Genomic DNA, 16050 nt, shown 5'->3' with positions numbered 1-16050 from the left:
GGAGTGCAGTCATTATTCACATGCTTCTCCTTTCCCACTGAAAAGCATGTTCTCTGCAAGCATTAGAGTCAAATCTCAGTTTTCTACACTTTCATTATTTCTATCTTTGATCAGCCTTCACATTTGAGCAGACTTGCTCAACTAAATTAACAAAACAAATTCTTCCATTGCAGCAAAAATGGCATTAGTTTCACTAACCAGAAGTAAAATTACTAGTTGTCATTAATGGCCTTTATTTTATAGGAGTTACTACTTGCCTGGTTTATCTTCTGGAATAATTATACGGGGACTCTCTCTCATTATTTCCTTTGCAACACGTAACAAAGGTTTTTACTTGATCCTTTCTGCTTTGTTATCATGAGGTATCTCTACATGAATGGTACATCTGGATTTATGTGCATGTCAATCAGTGGTAAAGAGACAAAACTTCATTCAAAAAGAGTGAATGTTTGAACCTAAAATTTGGAAGTTTTATTCATGTTTGGACCAGGAGTGGTTTGAAGACTGGTCATGTTCATGTCTCTGCTCCAGTCTGTGTTTTCAATTTATCACCTATCTGTTCTCTTTGCTCTGAGGCTTGCATTAAGCAACCACTGTTTTTACTTGTGTGATGTTTGCTTTTCCAGTTTTGGTTTTAGAGACGAGATGCTATCCTGAAACAGCAATTTCTCCTTTGATCTCCAGAGAAATATAACTTTGCTTCTAAAGTTTTTCAAGGTTCTTAGGTAAGAGAAATCCCTTGCAAGACTGTTTGGTAGCTTCAATGGCTGTTTTGCAAAGTGTAAGGCGATAGTGACAAGAGACTGTTTTATAAATACACACTGTGTGCTTTAGATTACCAACACCACACAAACTAAAGCAGCCTCATTCCCACTGGTTTGTTATTGTACAATTTTCCACAGTTATCTCCTATTCTTAACTTTCCACAGTTTAGCATGAGTACATGCTAAAGAGACCACACCAAAAGAATCCAAGCCCCATTTGTCTTCTGGGCTGCGTATTGCCCAGTGAGACTTTCTGGCATTGTTCCTAGTTATTTAAAGATTAATAGGTTGCAACAGAGGTTGGCAAGAACAATATTTGATCTTACCTCTGCAGTATGTTATTTGCTTAGCGTTGTCCTTAATGGACTAGAAAAAATCTGGACTGCTTAACTGTACAGAATTAAATGAACGTTCAAATTGTGCTTAATTAGATAGAACTTGGAGAAAGAAAGTAATTGTTACTACACAGAGAAAGAGGAGAAAACACTGCATGAGACATTTTCAGAACAAAATGTTAGGTAGTGTGGGGTACACACTGAATGAGAATTATAGCATGACAATGTGTTATGACAGCAAGTGAACTTATCTTTCTTACAGTATCTGAATAAACCCAAAAGGAAGTTTTGCCTTCCGTTTAAGCATTTTTGTGCACACTTAGTATAATTATGAAATGTTAACTGTTTGCAACACTTCTCTCAGTGTCCCAAATACAAAATTGTCTTGGTGCTGTGGATCATAGCAGTTTATATTGAAGAATGAGTTGAACAGATATATAGGAAGCAACATGATGTACAAAAAACACTTCTTCCTATTTTGAATAGTTACATGGATGAACTGAATAAAGGTAATATAATAAAAGAACAATACCTGGCATCTTACACTTGGAAATCAAAAACTAAATGTCATCTCCACTGTAGTTCTTACCAGGAGAACTGTATCTCAGTGCTTCAGTGTGTTCTGTGTATTCTGACCCAAATACCCGCAGCAGGCTGTCCTGCCTGAGTGTAAGGTCTGGCCTTCATCTCTGGTAAAGAAGTCACTGTTTCCCTTCTCTGATTAAGTATTATCACATGTGTTTAAAATAAAAGATTCATAGAGTAAAAATCGTACTGCAAACTCTTTAGTAAGCAGTGACTTGCATCATGACTTTCTTTGGTTGCATTACTCATGCAGATTGTTGCTAAATTAGCATAAGAAGCTCACAGTAAGGCTCCTGGTTTCATAAGGAGGACTTAGCACTGTCAGAAATAAAAATTGCTCAAAATCCTTTATATCAAGCCAGACAGAGTAGTCTTGCTTTGTTTTTTGTTTTTTGTTTTTTTTTTCCTAATGCCAAAATAGTTTGCTTAATGTTGTAGTTCCAAACCCACCTGTAAAACTGTCAATATTTTTTCTAGATCTGAACTTTCAGATCCTGACCTCTGACTCACCCAATGACAATGAATGCAGTTTAAAACTGCTGCAGTCCCCATCAGTTCAGCATCTCTCTTCTCAGGGAGAAATCCCACCTCCCACAGATATTATTCCAAATGAAGTTTCAGATCCCGGAGGACAAGTTGAGGTCAGCTGAGTTTTTCCTGCTACAACAGTTTGAGTTTATGTAGCCCTTAAATTGAAGTACAAAATTGCAACTCTGAGATTACCACTGCCTCCCCTTTCGGAGCCTTAAGACTGTATATGTTGCTTGAAGAAAATTATCAGGAGAGGTACTTCTATGAAGACTTGTCACTGTTTTATGGTGGTAGGTGTTTTGTTGTTTTTTCTTTGTTTGTTTGGGGTTTTTCGAGGCAACTCTGGACCATTCTAATAGATGCACTCATTGGTGAGGGATATATTCTATTAATAATTAAACATAACTGTGCCGTGAGCTGCAATTTGCATTTGTTAAGCCAAACCAAATGTCTCTGGCCTCTTAGGAATAAGCAGGGAAAAACTTCATGTATATGAAGTAGGAGTGTGGAATTGAAGTAACCAAATAAATTGAATGAGGTCTGAGAGAGAACAATTGGATAATTAGAGCTTGAGATTGCTTTGAAATTACACATGTTAACAGGTGAAGATGCAAAATAACATTTCGCTTCCTTTTTTTTTGGGAGCTTCCTTTTAGGTAACAATTTTAGCAAGTCAAGAAGTGTTTCATGCCAGGCAGTATTTCTTTGCTAAGAAGGAGAGATAATAGAAGGGTTCATGCCAGTGGCTGTCACTCTTATAGATCAGAATTCTAGAATCTCCAAGGTTGGAAAAGACCTCCAAGGTCATCCAGTCTAACCGTTCGCCTATCACCAATATTTCCCACTAAACCATGTCCCTCAGTACAACATCTAAGTGTTTCTTGAACACCTCCAGGACGGCAACTCCACCACTTCCCTGGTCAGCCCATTCCAGCACCTGACCACTCTTTCAGGGAAGTTTTTCCTAATGTCCAACCTGTATCTCCCCTGGCGCAACTTGAGGCCATTCCCTCTAGTCCTATCATTAGTTACATGGGAGAAGAGGGCAACCCTCACCTCTCCAAGGCTCTCTTTAGGTGGTTGTAGAGAGCTATAAGGTCTCCCCTGAGCCTTCTCTTTTTCGTACTAAATAACCCCAGTTCCCTCAGGCACTCCTCATCAGACTTATGCTCCAACTCAGTACTCAAAGTGAGGCCTACAGCAGAGTACAGAGGGGTAATCATTTGCTCAGTGCCCTCATCCAGATCATCAATAAAGATATCAAACAGGACAGGCCCCAATACCAACCCATGGAGATCATGAAATAGCATGAGAATACAGCAAGGGAAACGATCTCTTCTCATTCTGTGTGTACACAACTAAGGATATTTCCTAGACCATGGGATTAAAAATCAAATCAAGAGACCCATATCTACGATGGAGCTGTTGTGCAATACCTGTAGAACTTGTCTTCCAGAAATCACTTTGCTCTGCTGTAAAATGACTTGTGTTTATTTTATGGGCAGATCATCAGACTTACCTAGCGTTTGTTTCTAAGTCACTTCAACAACAGCAGATATTACGCATTTAAATAACTGCTGAGTAATAACACTGTTCTTGCAATAGTTCAGAGGTGATTAAATATCCACTTTCTTCAGCTGAAAGGTAAGTAATTCTTTTTCTAGAAGTGCCTCGTGGGCCTGTCATTGAGAAATAGGTTAAATATGAAAGGAATTTCAGGCCTAAAGGCCTTGGGTGCCTTCAACCAGCTCTTCCACCCTACTCAGTGGGTGCCAAAGTTTGCAGTAAATCTTTGGAGCTAGGAAAAGGAGTTAAGGAGAATAAGAAACACTTCTGTCCAAAACACTGGAAAACTAAGAGTAGTATGGGATTTAGAGTATGACAGTACTCGAGCAATAATATACCAGCACCAGCAGATTTTCTTAATCTGAAATTGGTTGAGTGTTCCTAGTTGTGTTATATTCAGAAATGCAGCAGTGAATTCTGCTTAATGTAGCATCTCTAGTAATGTGGTTTTAGAAGTCTAGTAATGGGGTTTTAGAAGTTCCACACTTCAGCTAAACAGATCATACAGATTACATATAAGCATTTTTAGGTCTTTCCAGCTGAATACCCTTCCTGTCTCTAGATACTTGCATGTATTCTAAGCACTGCTAACTGAAAATTATCGAGCAAAATCATTTGCTGTTTCTTAAAGACAGAGCTTAAGGGGAAATATGATCATACTAAAATCCTAGCAGGGAAATAACTGAATCTATGAATCTGTCTATCAGTATTCTTTAAAAGGGTGACCTTTATAGCAGCAATTGGGAAAGCAAAGAGAAAATCTGACCATGTGTGTTTGCAAGAAATTGGGTAGCATCCCTTTCTTGCTTAAAAGACCAACAGAAGAACAGAAATGCAAAACAGCTTGCCCAGGGTTGATGAGCAGAGCAGTGCTGGGAAGCAAACTGAGGACTCCTTGAAACCAGCAAATCTACCATAAAGACACTGTGCCTTCAGAAGCAAGTTCTTTGCTCCCTTAGATATAAGGTCCCTGCCCATACAGATTTCGTTCTATTGTACATTAAAAATAAATAAATAAATAAATAATATTCAAGTGAGAATCTGCTGCCAGCTCATATAGAACTGAACTCATGACTGGCATCACTGTTGATATGTAGAATCTCCTGTTTTACAGCGTCCTTATCTCCCTTCATAGCATCCAGAGATTTTAAAGGAAGTACAGCAATCAAAGTGAAATACAAGTTTAGAGTTGTGACAATTCAGACAAAGCAGAATGGGAATGCCACTTAACCAGGATAGAGATAAAATTATTATTGTTGTTTTAAGAAAGCAAGACTCTTGCAAGATCCTGGCCCTCACTGTTAAATCTCTTCATGGCTTATGTTTCTATTCTATTGAATAAGATGTCTTATTCAATTGCATGAATCCAGATATTTTCCTTGCAGTCATAAGCAGTGATTCAGTTTACCCAGTGGCTCTTTGTAGCCTTGAAAGCCTGAGCTTGCACTCTGTACTTCTGGGAAGAGCAGCATGTTGCATGAAATATGACCTCTGAACAACTTTCCCACTAGAGCAGAAAGCTTCCTTTCTTTTCCAAGGTGCAGAGCAGCAATGCCTGTCAGCTTTTCCTCACTCTGAAGTGAGTTTCTTGCCTTTTCAACAAAAGAAACAACTGCAGATCCTGGGCTGTCTTTCAGCTTTCTCAGGCACTGCCCTTGCTCTCTACGTAGCTTTGTGCATTTTCCACAAGTTCACAGATCTTATTCCTCTCACGTGTATCTTTTCTTAGATGGTTGTTGGTGAACCTTTTTGCTCAGTTTTCCCTTCACTGGGCTCAGACCAATAGCAGAGCAGCACAGATGAACGTATTAATGCACAAATAGACTGTTAGGCAACCATCAAACCAGACACACGATAAAGAAATGTACTATTAGATATCCAGCAGGTTACTTAGAGCAGTCTCTTCTTCATACACATAAGGATTAGATGGTTAAATATTTATCGTAGGTTTTTATTTGTTGGTTTGTTTTGCAATTCTCTGTTCTGTGTATTTTAGAACTCTCATTCCATTGCCGGTATAGTTTTGTACTTGTGTTACTGACAGTGACCACAGAGGTAGTGGTAATGTTCTGGAACACTGACATCTGCTGGTAGTTGTTAGTCATGATATTTAGATAGAAAATTATCCGTCAAATCAGGCTGAAGACGCACTCTGCCTATTCATTAAGTCCAGCTTTCGCTTTAAAACTGGTAGTCACAGTAATATAATTAAAGGATGTATCTTGTGTAACTTCTTCTTTACCTGTGCAGCCTGCTGTAGGGGGCCTGCTTTGCAGGGAGGTTGGGCTGGATGACCTCTGGAGGTCCCTTCCAACCCCTACAATTCTGTGATGCTTCTCACTCCCTAAGCTGCATCTATAAAAACCTGTCACCGTTCTCACTGTACTATCAGATAATGTGTGGTTGTCTGTAATCTTTGTGTTGAAATAAAGACTTCCTGACTGATACTGACTACCTATGCACCTGTGTATACACCACAGCAACATTAATATTTTGAATGTTACGAGTAGTACACACTGCAATTACGACAGAATCCAACTTTCTATAAGCTGTATGTAAGGAGCAGCAACATGCATCGTAAGCTCAGGGCAGTAACTCCTGCTGTTAGGCTAGTGCTCCTTTCTGCTTACATATATGTTCTTACCAGTTCACATTAGGCTGTTTTTTATAGCAATTTCTTCTATGTCAAATAAGATTCAGTAGGAGTAATAGCAATGTTTTTACCAGACATTTGTTTACCAATGAGATGATAATATAAAGAAAAATTCAAGAATTCTTGATGACAAACCTCCTTTCAAAAAACATGGACCGATATAAAAAGTTATCAGAAACGATACATATGTGATGCTTCCTTCTTTTATGTCTTTCCATATTTGTGATGGAGGAGTGGATTGAAAGAAGTAGCTGTTAGCAGATTCATACATTTTTCACAAAGTAATTGGAGTTGAGGTGTGGAAAAGAGTACTGAAAGCCACATTCATAATTCATCCCCAGGGCTTTCTTGTGACTTCCACAGAGCTGCAATAACTTAAAGAGAGCATTTTGAAAATCAGGTTAGGCTGACTAGAGGCCATCTCATGAATACTGTCATTAGCAGCCAAGATAAGTTACTGATTGAGAAACAGAGCCGCTTGTTAGCTAACCTTGAAATAGCACTTAGTGGGATCACTTCAGTTTAAAATTAAGCAAATTGCTCAGCAAAGACCATAGACTCCAGAGTGATCTGAAATAAGAACTCCGGCAATGTAAAGCTATCCAGTTTTTGGCTGCCTCTGGCTCTCCTGCAGTCAAGAGACCCAGCACAGTAAGTCAGCAGATAGTTATTTGCTCTTTTGTCAGTTCAGTTTTCTGCAAAATCAACACACAGCAATGGCTGGAGGAAAGGCCTGACAAGCACTGGCTCTAGCACAAGGTGAGGAATGGGACTGCAGGGATATGTGGGCCCCTGTCACTGACAATTAGGGACGTCTAGACTGCTATGAAAACAGTCTCTTACATTAATGCTCACTTTCCATTCCCACGGAGATACATTAATAACTGCTACAGATTCACTTGGGAACAGACTTTTATTCTTGATTATCTACCATATCCAGAACTGTGCAGAAATACATTTATCTTTATCTGACTTACCCTCTATGAATAAAGTGCTATTCCATTGCATAAAGGGCTTTGTCACCCAGAAGGGGTGGGAATTATTGTGACTCCAGACAGTTCCCCCAGGACTTCACTGAGCTCAGAGTAAATTCTTTGTATATTGCAAAATGTTTTAATCAAACTTGCCCAGACACTGGACAATTTGAAGGCTTATGAACATATTTTGTGGAATTATCAGATATATCTTCAGAATTTGAATATATATACTCAGAACACAAGAACTAACTTTTCCAATGAAATAATACAGAGCTTGTTTTCACGTTTTGTACATTTTATGAAAGAATGAACAAAGCTATAAATGCTTTAAAAGAAAAAAAGGAAAAATGACAAAAGTAAGGGCAGGCAGTGGCAATAGAAGAAGACATGGTTCACAGAATCACAGAATGGCCTGGGTTGCAAAGGACCACAGTGCTCATCCAGTTCCAACCCCCTGCTGTGTGCAGGTCACCAACCAGCAGCCCAGGCTGCCCAGAGCCACATCCAGCCTGGCCTTGAATGCCTGCAGGGATGGGGCATCCACAGCCTCCTTGGGCAACCTGTTCCAGTGCCTCACCAGCCTCTGGTGAAAAACGTCCTCCTCATATCCAACCTAAACCTCCCCTGTCTCAGTTTAAAACCATTCCCCTTGTCCTATCACCATCCACCCTCACAAACAGCTGTTGCCCCTCCTGTTTATCCGCTCCCTCCAAGCACTGAAGGCCACCATGAGGTCTCCCTGCAGCCTTCTCTTCTCCAAGCTGAACAAGCCCAGTTCCCTCAACCTTTCCTCACACAGAGCTGCTCCAGCCCTCTGCTCATCTCAGTGCCTCCTCTGGCCCCGCTCCCAGAGCTCCACGTCCTTCCTGTGCTGGGGGCCCCAGGCCTGGACGCAGCGCTGCAGATGGGGCCTCACAAGAGCCGAGCAGAGGGGGACGATCACCTCCCTCTCCTGCTGGCCGCCCCTTTTTCATGCAGCCCAGAACACAGCTGGCCTTGCGGGCTGCAGGCGCACACTGCTGCCTCATGGCCAGATTCTCATCCACCAGGACCCGAAGTCCTTCTGCGCAGGGCTGCTCTCAAGGAGATCTTCCCCCAGATTGTATCAATACCTGGGATAATACATGGTTGGAGAAAGGAAGAAAAACTTGACTTACCCCACTGGTATCTGCACAGATAGTCCACCTGGATAATAATGCCCTGCAAGATGAAAGGCAGCTGTAATCTCAGCTTTTCTATCTGATGGCTGTATGAGTTAGTTTCCTTTTAATATGCATCCAGCCATCAGATTCACACAGTACATTTAGAGACACACTCAAAATTAGAGTGTAATTACAGGTGCTGCAGAGACAGAGCAGCACTGTGACAAAGCACAGAGGTGTGGTAACAGGGGATGTGTGTGTTGGGAGGCTGGAGGTGAGGCTGGAGGTGCAGTGGTTAGAGAGTTTTCCAGAGCACTCCTTGGGCAGTGCCCTAACATGCTGCCTGGGAGTGGTCTATGCTACTGCATGCCAGGTTTAGAGGAATAGAAGCCATCTGACTCAAGTAGCAAATTTTTCCTCTTTAAAACCACAGTTAAATATGATCGCTCACTCTGCTTCATATCCCTGTGAGCTGCTCTTCAGGTATTTTTGCCATCTTAGTCTCAAAAACTTTCCTAATCCTCTGTTTCCAAATCTACCTATACATAACTATCACAACCAGTCTTTCAGTTTATCTACTGCTAAATACACTGTTCAAAATTACTTTTTCCCACATATGAAATATATATATATATTTGCTGTGAATGTATCTTGCTCATTTTTGTGGTCAGAGCACAGCAAACTATCCATCTACATACTTTTTTTCCCCCTCAAATTATTTAAAGGTGATAGCAGTGTATTTCAGTGCAAACAGGTTGCCCAAGGAGGCTGTGGATGCCCCATCCCTGCAGGCATTCAAGGCCAGGCTGGATGTGGCTCTGGGCAGCCTGGGCTGCTGGTTGGTGACCCTGCACATAGCAGGGGGTTGGAACTGGATGAGCACTGTGCTCCTTTTCAACACAGGCCATTCTATGATTCTATGTCAGGATGCTTGTGGTATTCATAGAGCAGCGCTATATAGAAGACTCATGGTTCAGCATTTCTTGCAAATCCCTTTGTGTATTTCTAGCCTTTGTATGACATCATCGGCAACATGACAGTTCTGAAATAATCCCACGGTTGGAGAATGAATGGCAGCTGCTTTAATAGCTCGCTGTGTCTCACTGACAGAACTGAATGCACACAGTAAAAATAATAATAATTAAGAAAATCCAGCAAGCTATCCAAAGCTTCTGCAAAGCGTCCAAGAATGTCTCCCACCCAGATTCAAATAGAAAACCGCAACAGTGATGCTTTATTCACATCCTATCTGTAAATAACACACCTCATGTTCGCAAATAGAACAGGACACGAGGTGGCTGCCAGCAGACAGGCTTTCTGCCAGCTCCAGGAGCCAAGCCCGCGTGTTTTCCACAGCCCTTCACACACCCAGCAACGGGCGGCAGGGAGAAGAGCTTCGTCACACGAGGAAGGGCTTAGGAACCTCGGATGGCGTTTGGTGAGTCACAGGATCACGGGATGGCGGAAGGGACCCGCGAGGATCGCCGAGCTCATTCTCCACACAGGACCACCCGAGCTTGTTCCGCGCCCTGCGGTGACGACCCTTCGAGCGCTTCTCACTCAGATCTCGGCTCCGTCTCGCCGCGCCACGCATTTATCGCTGCCTATTCTCCCACCCACCATCACCGTGATCCCTTCCCGGACCCGCTCGAGGTCCCCGGGGGCGGACTTTGAACCAGCCCCGCAGTCGAGCCGGATCCGAGCCTGCGGAGCGCGGCGAATTCCCGTGGGAAGTTTGTGCCTCGCCGCGCCCCGTACCGCCCCGAGCTCTCGGCTCCACGTTGGCCGCGCAGGCGCAGCGACGCGCTCACCTGCTGTGGGAGGGGGGAGCCGGCGGCGGCCGAGCGGGGCAGGGGCCGGGGGTCATCGCCGTCTCAGCGCAGGGGCGAGAGAAGAGGAGGAGGAGCGGGAGGAGGGCGAGAAGGACTACAGGGAGGCAGCGCGCTCCCCTCGCCGCCATGTTCAAGAAGCTGAAGCAGAAGATCAGTGAGGAGCAGACGCCGCCGCGCGGCGCTGGGGGCCGGGCCGCCCCCAACCAACATCAGGTAGCGCAGGGACCGCCGGGGGGTGGGGGGTTAGGATTAGGGTTAGAGTTAGGGTTTGTAGTCCTGCTGTCCGCCCGTCACATCCCCCAGTCCCTTCAGCTTCCCTCATTTGGAGACCGGCTATCACTCGGTTTAGCCCCATGCGTGTTTTTAAAGGTGGAAAAGCTGAGAAAAAATTTTGTTCTCACTTTTACTTTTTTTTTTTTTTCCTTAGCGATAATTCTGTTGGCTTTTTTTTTTTTAATTTTTTTTTTTTTTTTCTTACTTATACTTCTATCAAAGTACATGATTAGCATTGGTTTCTAGAAACGGCATTTCCTAATGAAGCACTGCTGTGTGCAGGCTTTGGCAGCGGCCATGGCCAGAAATGTGATGATTTCATGAGTGTGCCAAAGCAGAAATCTTCTCTGTGCCAGTTGGGTAAAAAAGCCCTGACACAAGTTAACTTTACTTCATCAGACTTTGTGCTGAGACAGGAGCTGTAGCCTGTGCCTTTTTGAGTCTAAGCTGGGTTAAGTATGCTTGAAATCTTGGAATCTAACAGAGTAGAAGTGATGTAAACTCAGCCTCGTGCTAATGGCAGGCTGCAGGCGGCAACTGCGCTCTTCTGACAGATCAGCCATCGGCTGCCTGTGCCCGGGCTGGATGAAACATGATGCATGGGTGATCTGGCGTTGTGTGGTCTCCTGGTTTCGACCCTGCTGACATTCAGCTACTTAATGTTTGTTTTAATTGCTTACCTGTCAAATAGGGGCAGTAATTCTGGAGATAGATTGTCTGCAAAGCTCTTTCACAAAATCACAGAATGGCTTGGATTGGAAGGGACCTCAAGGATCTTGAATCTCCAACCCCCCCGCCACATGCATGGCCACCAAGCTTCACATTTCATAGCAGCCCAGGCTGCCCAGGGCCCCATCCAACCTGGCCTTGAACACCTCTAGGGATGGATGGGGCATCCACAGCCTCTCTGGGCAGCTGTTCCAGCACCTCACCACTCTCATAGGAAAGAACTTGCCCCTGACATCCAACCTAAATCTTCCCTCCCTCAACTTCAAACCATTTCTCCTTGTCCTGTTTTGTAGCTTGTCAAGTTTGAGCCCTTTCATATCTATTCATTTTGAGTCTTCTCTGGAGAGTTGAAGTACATTTTTGTCACAGTCAGGTCAGAATAGCATACTGAGTTGGTGTGAGTGCTGAACTTTCAAGTACAGTGGTAAGAGAGCTGCAGAACTTACTCTTACTTCTAAACAGCCAGATCACAGTACTTAGTACACAATGCTATCACCCAGTTAGCAGGACACTCATTACGTGTCAGTGTTTTCACTATATATGAGTACTTATTAGAAATCAACATAGTGGATAAATTTGGGCCCAAATGGCTGTGGTTGCACTTCTTTATTTTTCTCTCACATCCACAGCCAACAGTTCAATATATTATAGTCTTTACTTGGTTGTTAGCATGGACAGCATTAACAGGACAAATGTTAGCACTGTTAAGTCTTATGAAACATAATATAAGATACTTTCAACCAGTGTGCGCTGCTGTGGGCAGGCTGTGTAACTCAAAGGTTGACATGGAGGAGCAGACAGAACAAGAGGAGACTTTTGTTTATGTGTGAAAATTTCTTGGAGTATTACTTATTCTTTGATCTCTGGTACTACTAGCAGGAAATTGGTGTTATATTTGTTCCTAAAAGTGAAATAAACTGATCTATTAGCTCCCGTGCCTCGTTTCAAAATAGATTCTGTAACTGAGGAAGGAGGGCAAAGGTACTGAGGCCTGTAGAATGTGGTGGAGCCATGCAAAGGTGTGGGAAGTACTTCTGTTCCCTTGCTCTTACTAGAAACATAAATAAACTGTGTTCAGTTTACTGTGTGCTCAGTCATCTATGACAGACACTATGAGTTACCTCCTGGTGAAATACTTTCAAGCCAAGTTTTCCAAATTTCAACACTTTTTGTTCTACGGGACTTGTATCTGCATTCATTTTTGCTCTTTTTGTTCCTGTACCCTGTCACAGGGAGGCTTCACTTGTCATCCCCTCTAGAGGACACCAAACCTGTCAGCTGTGCTCTAGCTGTGGTATGTGAGGCTGTAATTACCTCTCAAACACTGATTAAATCCACAGGCACCATTTCTCCCATCGTAGCATTCATCTGAATGCTTTTTCTCATGAGGTCTTTGCAGGCTTTCCTCTTGCACATGAGTGGTTAGCTAATGGATGTTAGCTCCCTGCATCTGAAAACCTGTCTGATGGAGGACACGTCAGCTTCTGACTGCTGACAGGGAGAAAAAAACTGCTTTTGCAGTTGGAGGCAACCGTTTGATCTTCTGAACTTCAGTTCCGGAATTGTGCTGTTTGTTGCATAGGATCAACGGCTGCTCCTGCTGCCCTGCGTGGTGCCCGTGAAATGGCTCTAAATTGTCTGGCCAGATGAGTGCCAGCAGCAATACCAAATGCACAACCACCCAGGGCAGAGCAAAGAGAGGCCTTCATACTCCTTCTAAACAGCAGCTAAGTGCTGATGAACGTTTGGAAACCTTTCTCACTCTGTGTGGTGAGGGCTAGATGTCTTCCTCATATAACTCACTTTAGGCTAGATGGTGGAAGGAAGAGGAGCTGGGATAGGTTGCTGTTGTTGTGCCTGGTAGCCTTTCAGAGCACCCAGCACAGTCACGGTCTTGAGGCAGACATTTCTTAAGGAAGAATTTATGTATGCAATCGGAATGATGGTGCTGCAACAAAGTGTGAAAGGATTTGAAACTTTTGTTTTTTTCATGGTAACACTGTTGTCTGGTTATGTTGTTGCATTTATCTAAAGGGAAATCTCACTCAGTAGTTTCTTTATATGTAAAACTTGCTGATATTTTAATATTCCTTACTTCGGTATTGAAGTTCTCCAGGTGAATGTTGAAGCAAGAGGCTGGCAGCTACACTTGGGTTGGCTTGGCCTGTTGCAACCTCACTCAACACAGAGTTGTGAAGTGCCTTTGAATGGATGTTCAGTGCTGATAGGAACAATTTTGTACTGACATCAGAAAATGCGTCATGTTCTGCCACTGCCCTTTTCTTTTGCTTAGATGCTATTTTATTTTAAACAGTCTTTTAAAAAGTTTTTCTTCAGTCAGGTTTTTTTGCTAATTTCTTAAAGGAATTCGATGGTATTCCTTATGTGAATGATCAAATGCCTGTCAGAGTGCAAAACTTTTGAGCCATAAACTAAACATGAACATGTTAACATAAACTAAACTTGAACATAAACATAACGCATGAATACTTTAAACAAGTGTTAATACAGACTTGTTGTATTATGAAGCTTGAGTTTCAAGTGTGGACAGAGAGCACCATGGTTGCTAATAATCAAAATAAGTATTTTGTTGCATGCTTTCATGGCTGTTTCATGACATGTTATGCTGTGTAGACTTTGTGCTGGGTACAGTCATAGGTGGCATAGGAAGCTGATTTTGGTTTCTTTAAAAGGAAGATGTACACAGGGTTTTGCTGACATGTTATAGCCAGTAATTGCTAAAATAAATGAAATAAATTATAAATAAATAATAAATAAATTATTTATTAATAATTAAAAATAAATTAGTTCTGAACTGGTGATGTTATTGGTTGTTGATATATGTGATTTCTGTATAGGTTCCCCCCAAGTCTCCTCCACCAACTGACAAAAGAAGCAGATCGTCTTCATTGGCAGAGCAGAATGATGAAGGCACTTCAACACCAGACAAAGAGGTCAGTTCAGAACTAGTTTTCTCTATTTTTTTTTGCTTTAATATTTCCTTTAAAAAAAGCAAAACAAAAAGAAAAACAGCTTTGCATTGAGTAACATTTTTTGTTGTTTCTCAGTCTATTTCTTGTGCATTTATACACAAGAACAGTCTTATAGGTTAAATCCCATAGTGTTGACTGCTAGTGAAATGGAACTTCAAGCTGTAGCTTGAATATTAAGAAACTTTTAAAATGTTTCTTGGAGTTTTAAAAATCTTATCCCTGAGCTGCTCAGCAACTGTGACAGAAGTGACATTCAGAGAGATTATTTTTTCTTCCCTTTTGTTTGAAAAGTTGGGGGAGTTCTGTTAGCTGTTGGGGTAAATTGAGCCTAAAGTATTGAAGTGAAGCCTTATCAGTGTTTCTGACTGTACCAGTAATAATTATCAAATTTCAGAACAGTCTCAAAAAACAAACAAACAAACACAAACAAGAAAACACCAGCCTAAAAATACAGGCATAAAATATGATTAAATTTGCAATGACTTGCATAAGCAAGCTGGAGATAATCTGAACTTGTCCTTGTTCAGATTGAGCACTGTGCATTTTGCTGGGGGTTTTTTTTGTTTGCTTGTTTGTTTTTAATGGCAGGATTAAAAATAAATGAAAAAAGAACCGATTTAGAGAATGTGCAATAGACTGGAGTGGTGAAGCAGGGAATGCTGGTGATTCTGTGAAATTGTCAAAGGAGATCTTCAGCTCCTAGGTATAAAACCAAATTTCCTGGTTTTGACTGGGGAAAAGAGAAAAAGGTGCACTTTCTTACCATGGGCCCACCTACTTCAGTTTTTAACACATTTTTGTCAGCTGGTAACCAGTTATCCTGAAATTTGCCTTACACTGTTGAAAACACTGCCAGTGATTAATGCTTGGCAGTTTGTTTTCTGCAGTGATAGCAGAAACAAAGCAAAGACTATCTTGTGGTTCTGGTTTGTGCTTTAGAACAGCAATATTAAGGTTTCTAATAAATAGTGTGTTTTTTTTTCCTGTACTCTTGCATATATAGAACAACTTCCATTTGTCACTGGAGGGAGGCTTTGTCTGAACTGATACTCCATAGTGTCAGCAAGCAGTGTAAGCCCTGGTAAATTATTAAGCATTTTAGGAAAGTACTTTGCTGCATTTGTTTGTTTTTGTATTAAGTGCCTCAAGACAACAAGTAGAATGTGATAAAGGTTAAAGGAACAATTTGACTGGGGTGGTAAGTCGCTTTTAAGCAGCAAAAGCTTAGTGGAATATGCTTAGTGAAGCTATGAGACACAGTGCTGTTTGTCTGTGACTGATTCACTGGGTTTTGTCAGTCACTGATTTGGCACTGCCAACATGAAATTTTCCTCTGTTTTCAGTGGCAAATAATAAGGGAAAAGAGTAAGTGGTTATTCTCCTCTTCCCTTCTATTATGCAAGTACCAACTGTTTTGTCCACTCAAATAGTACAACTTACTCATTGAGTCAAACTCAGTTTTCTTTAAATTGCCTTTATTTTTGAGAATGGCAGCTTTTATTCCGTATCTGAAGAAGGTTCACATTCCTAAAAGCTTATCTTCTTCTTTAGTTGATTTAATAAAAAATATTAAAACAAACAAATCCTATCTCCACCATTCTGATAACGTCGTATTTTAAGAAATGAAAACATTCTGAAGTATTGTTGAGCTCTTCTGACTTTACCTATAT

General features: G+C 41.8%; 1 protein-coding gene across 3 annotated transcripts in view; it reads left to right on the top strand.

The window, feature by feature from the left end:
- Positions 1 to 10371: 10371 nt before the first annotated feature.
- The window catches only part of GOLGA4 (golgin A4), a 58860-nt gene continuing 53181 nt past the window's right edge, over positions 10372 to 16050 (top strand). For all 3 annotated transcript variants that reach the window (XM_048950752.1, XM_048950751.1, XM_048950750.1), the window contains exons 1-2: positions 10372 to 10598; positions 14246 to 14341. In XM_048950752.1, the coding sequence (XP_048806709.1) occupies positions 10512 to 10598; positions 14246 to 14341 (183 nt within the window). In that variant the 5' untranslated portion in view covers positions 10372 to 10511. The remainder of the gene's footprint in view (positions 10599 to 14245; positions 14342 to 16050) is intronic.

The sequence above is a fragment of the Lagopus muta genome, chromosome 7, assembly GCF_023343835.1.
Source record: "Lagopus muta isolate bLagMut1 chromosome 7, bLagMut1 primary, whole genome shotgun sequence".
In the NCBI taxonomy this organism is placed as follows: domain Eukaryota; kingdom Metazoa; phylum Chordata; class Aves; order Galliformes; family Phasianidae; genus Lagopus; species Lagopus muta.
The sequence above is the reverse complement of the archived record's forward strand: the minus strand, read 5'-3'. Positions and strand labels throughout refer to the sequence as shown.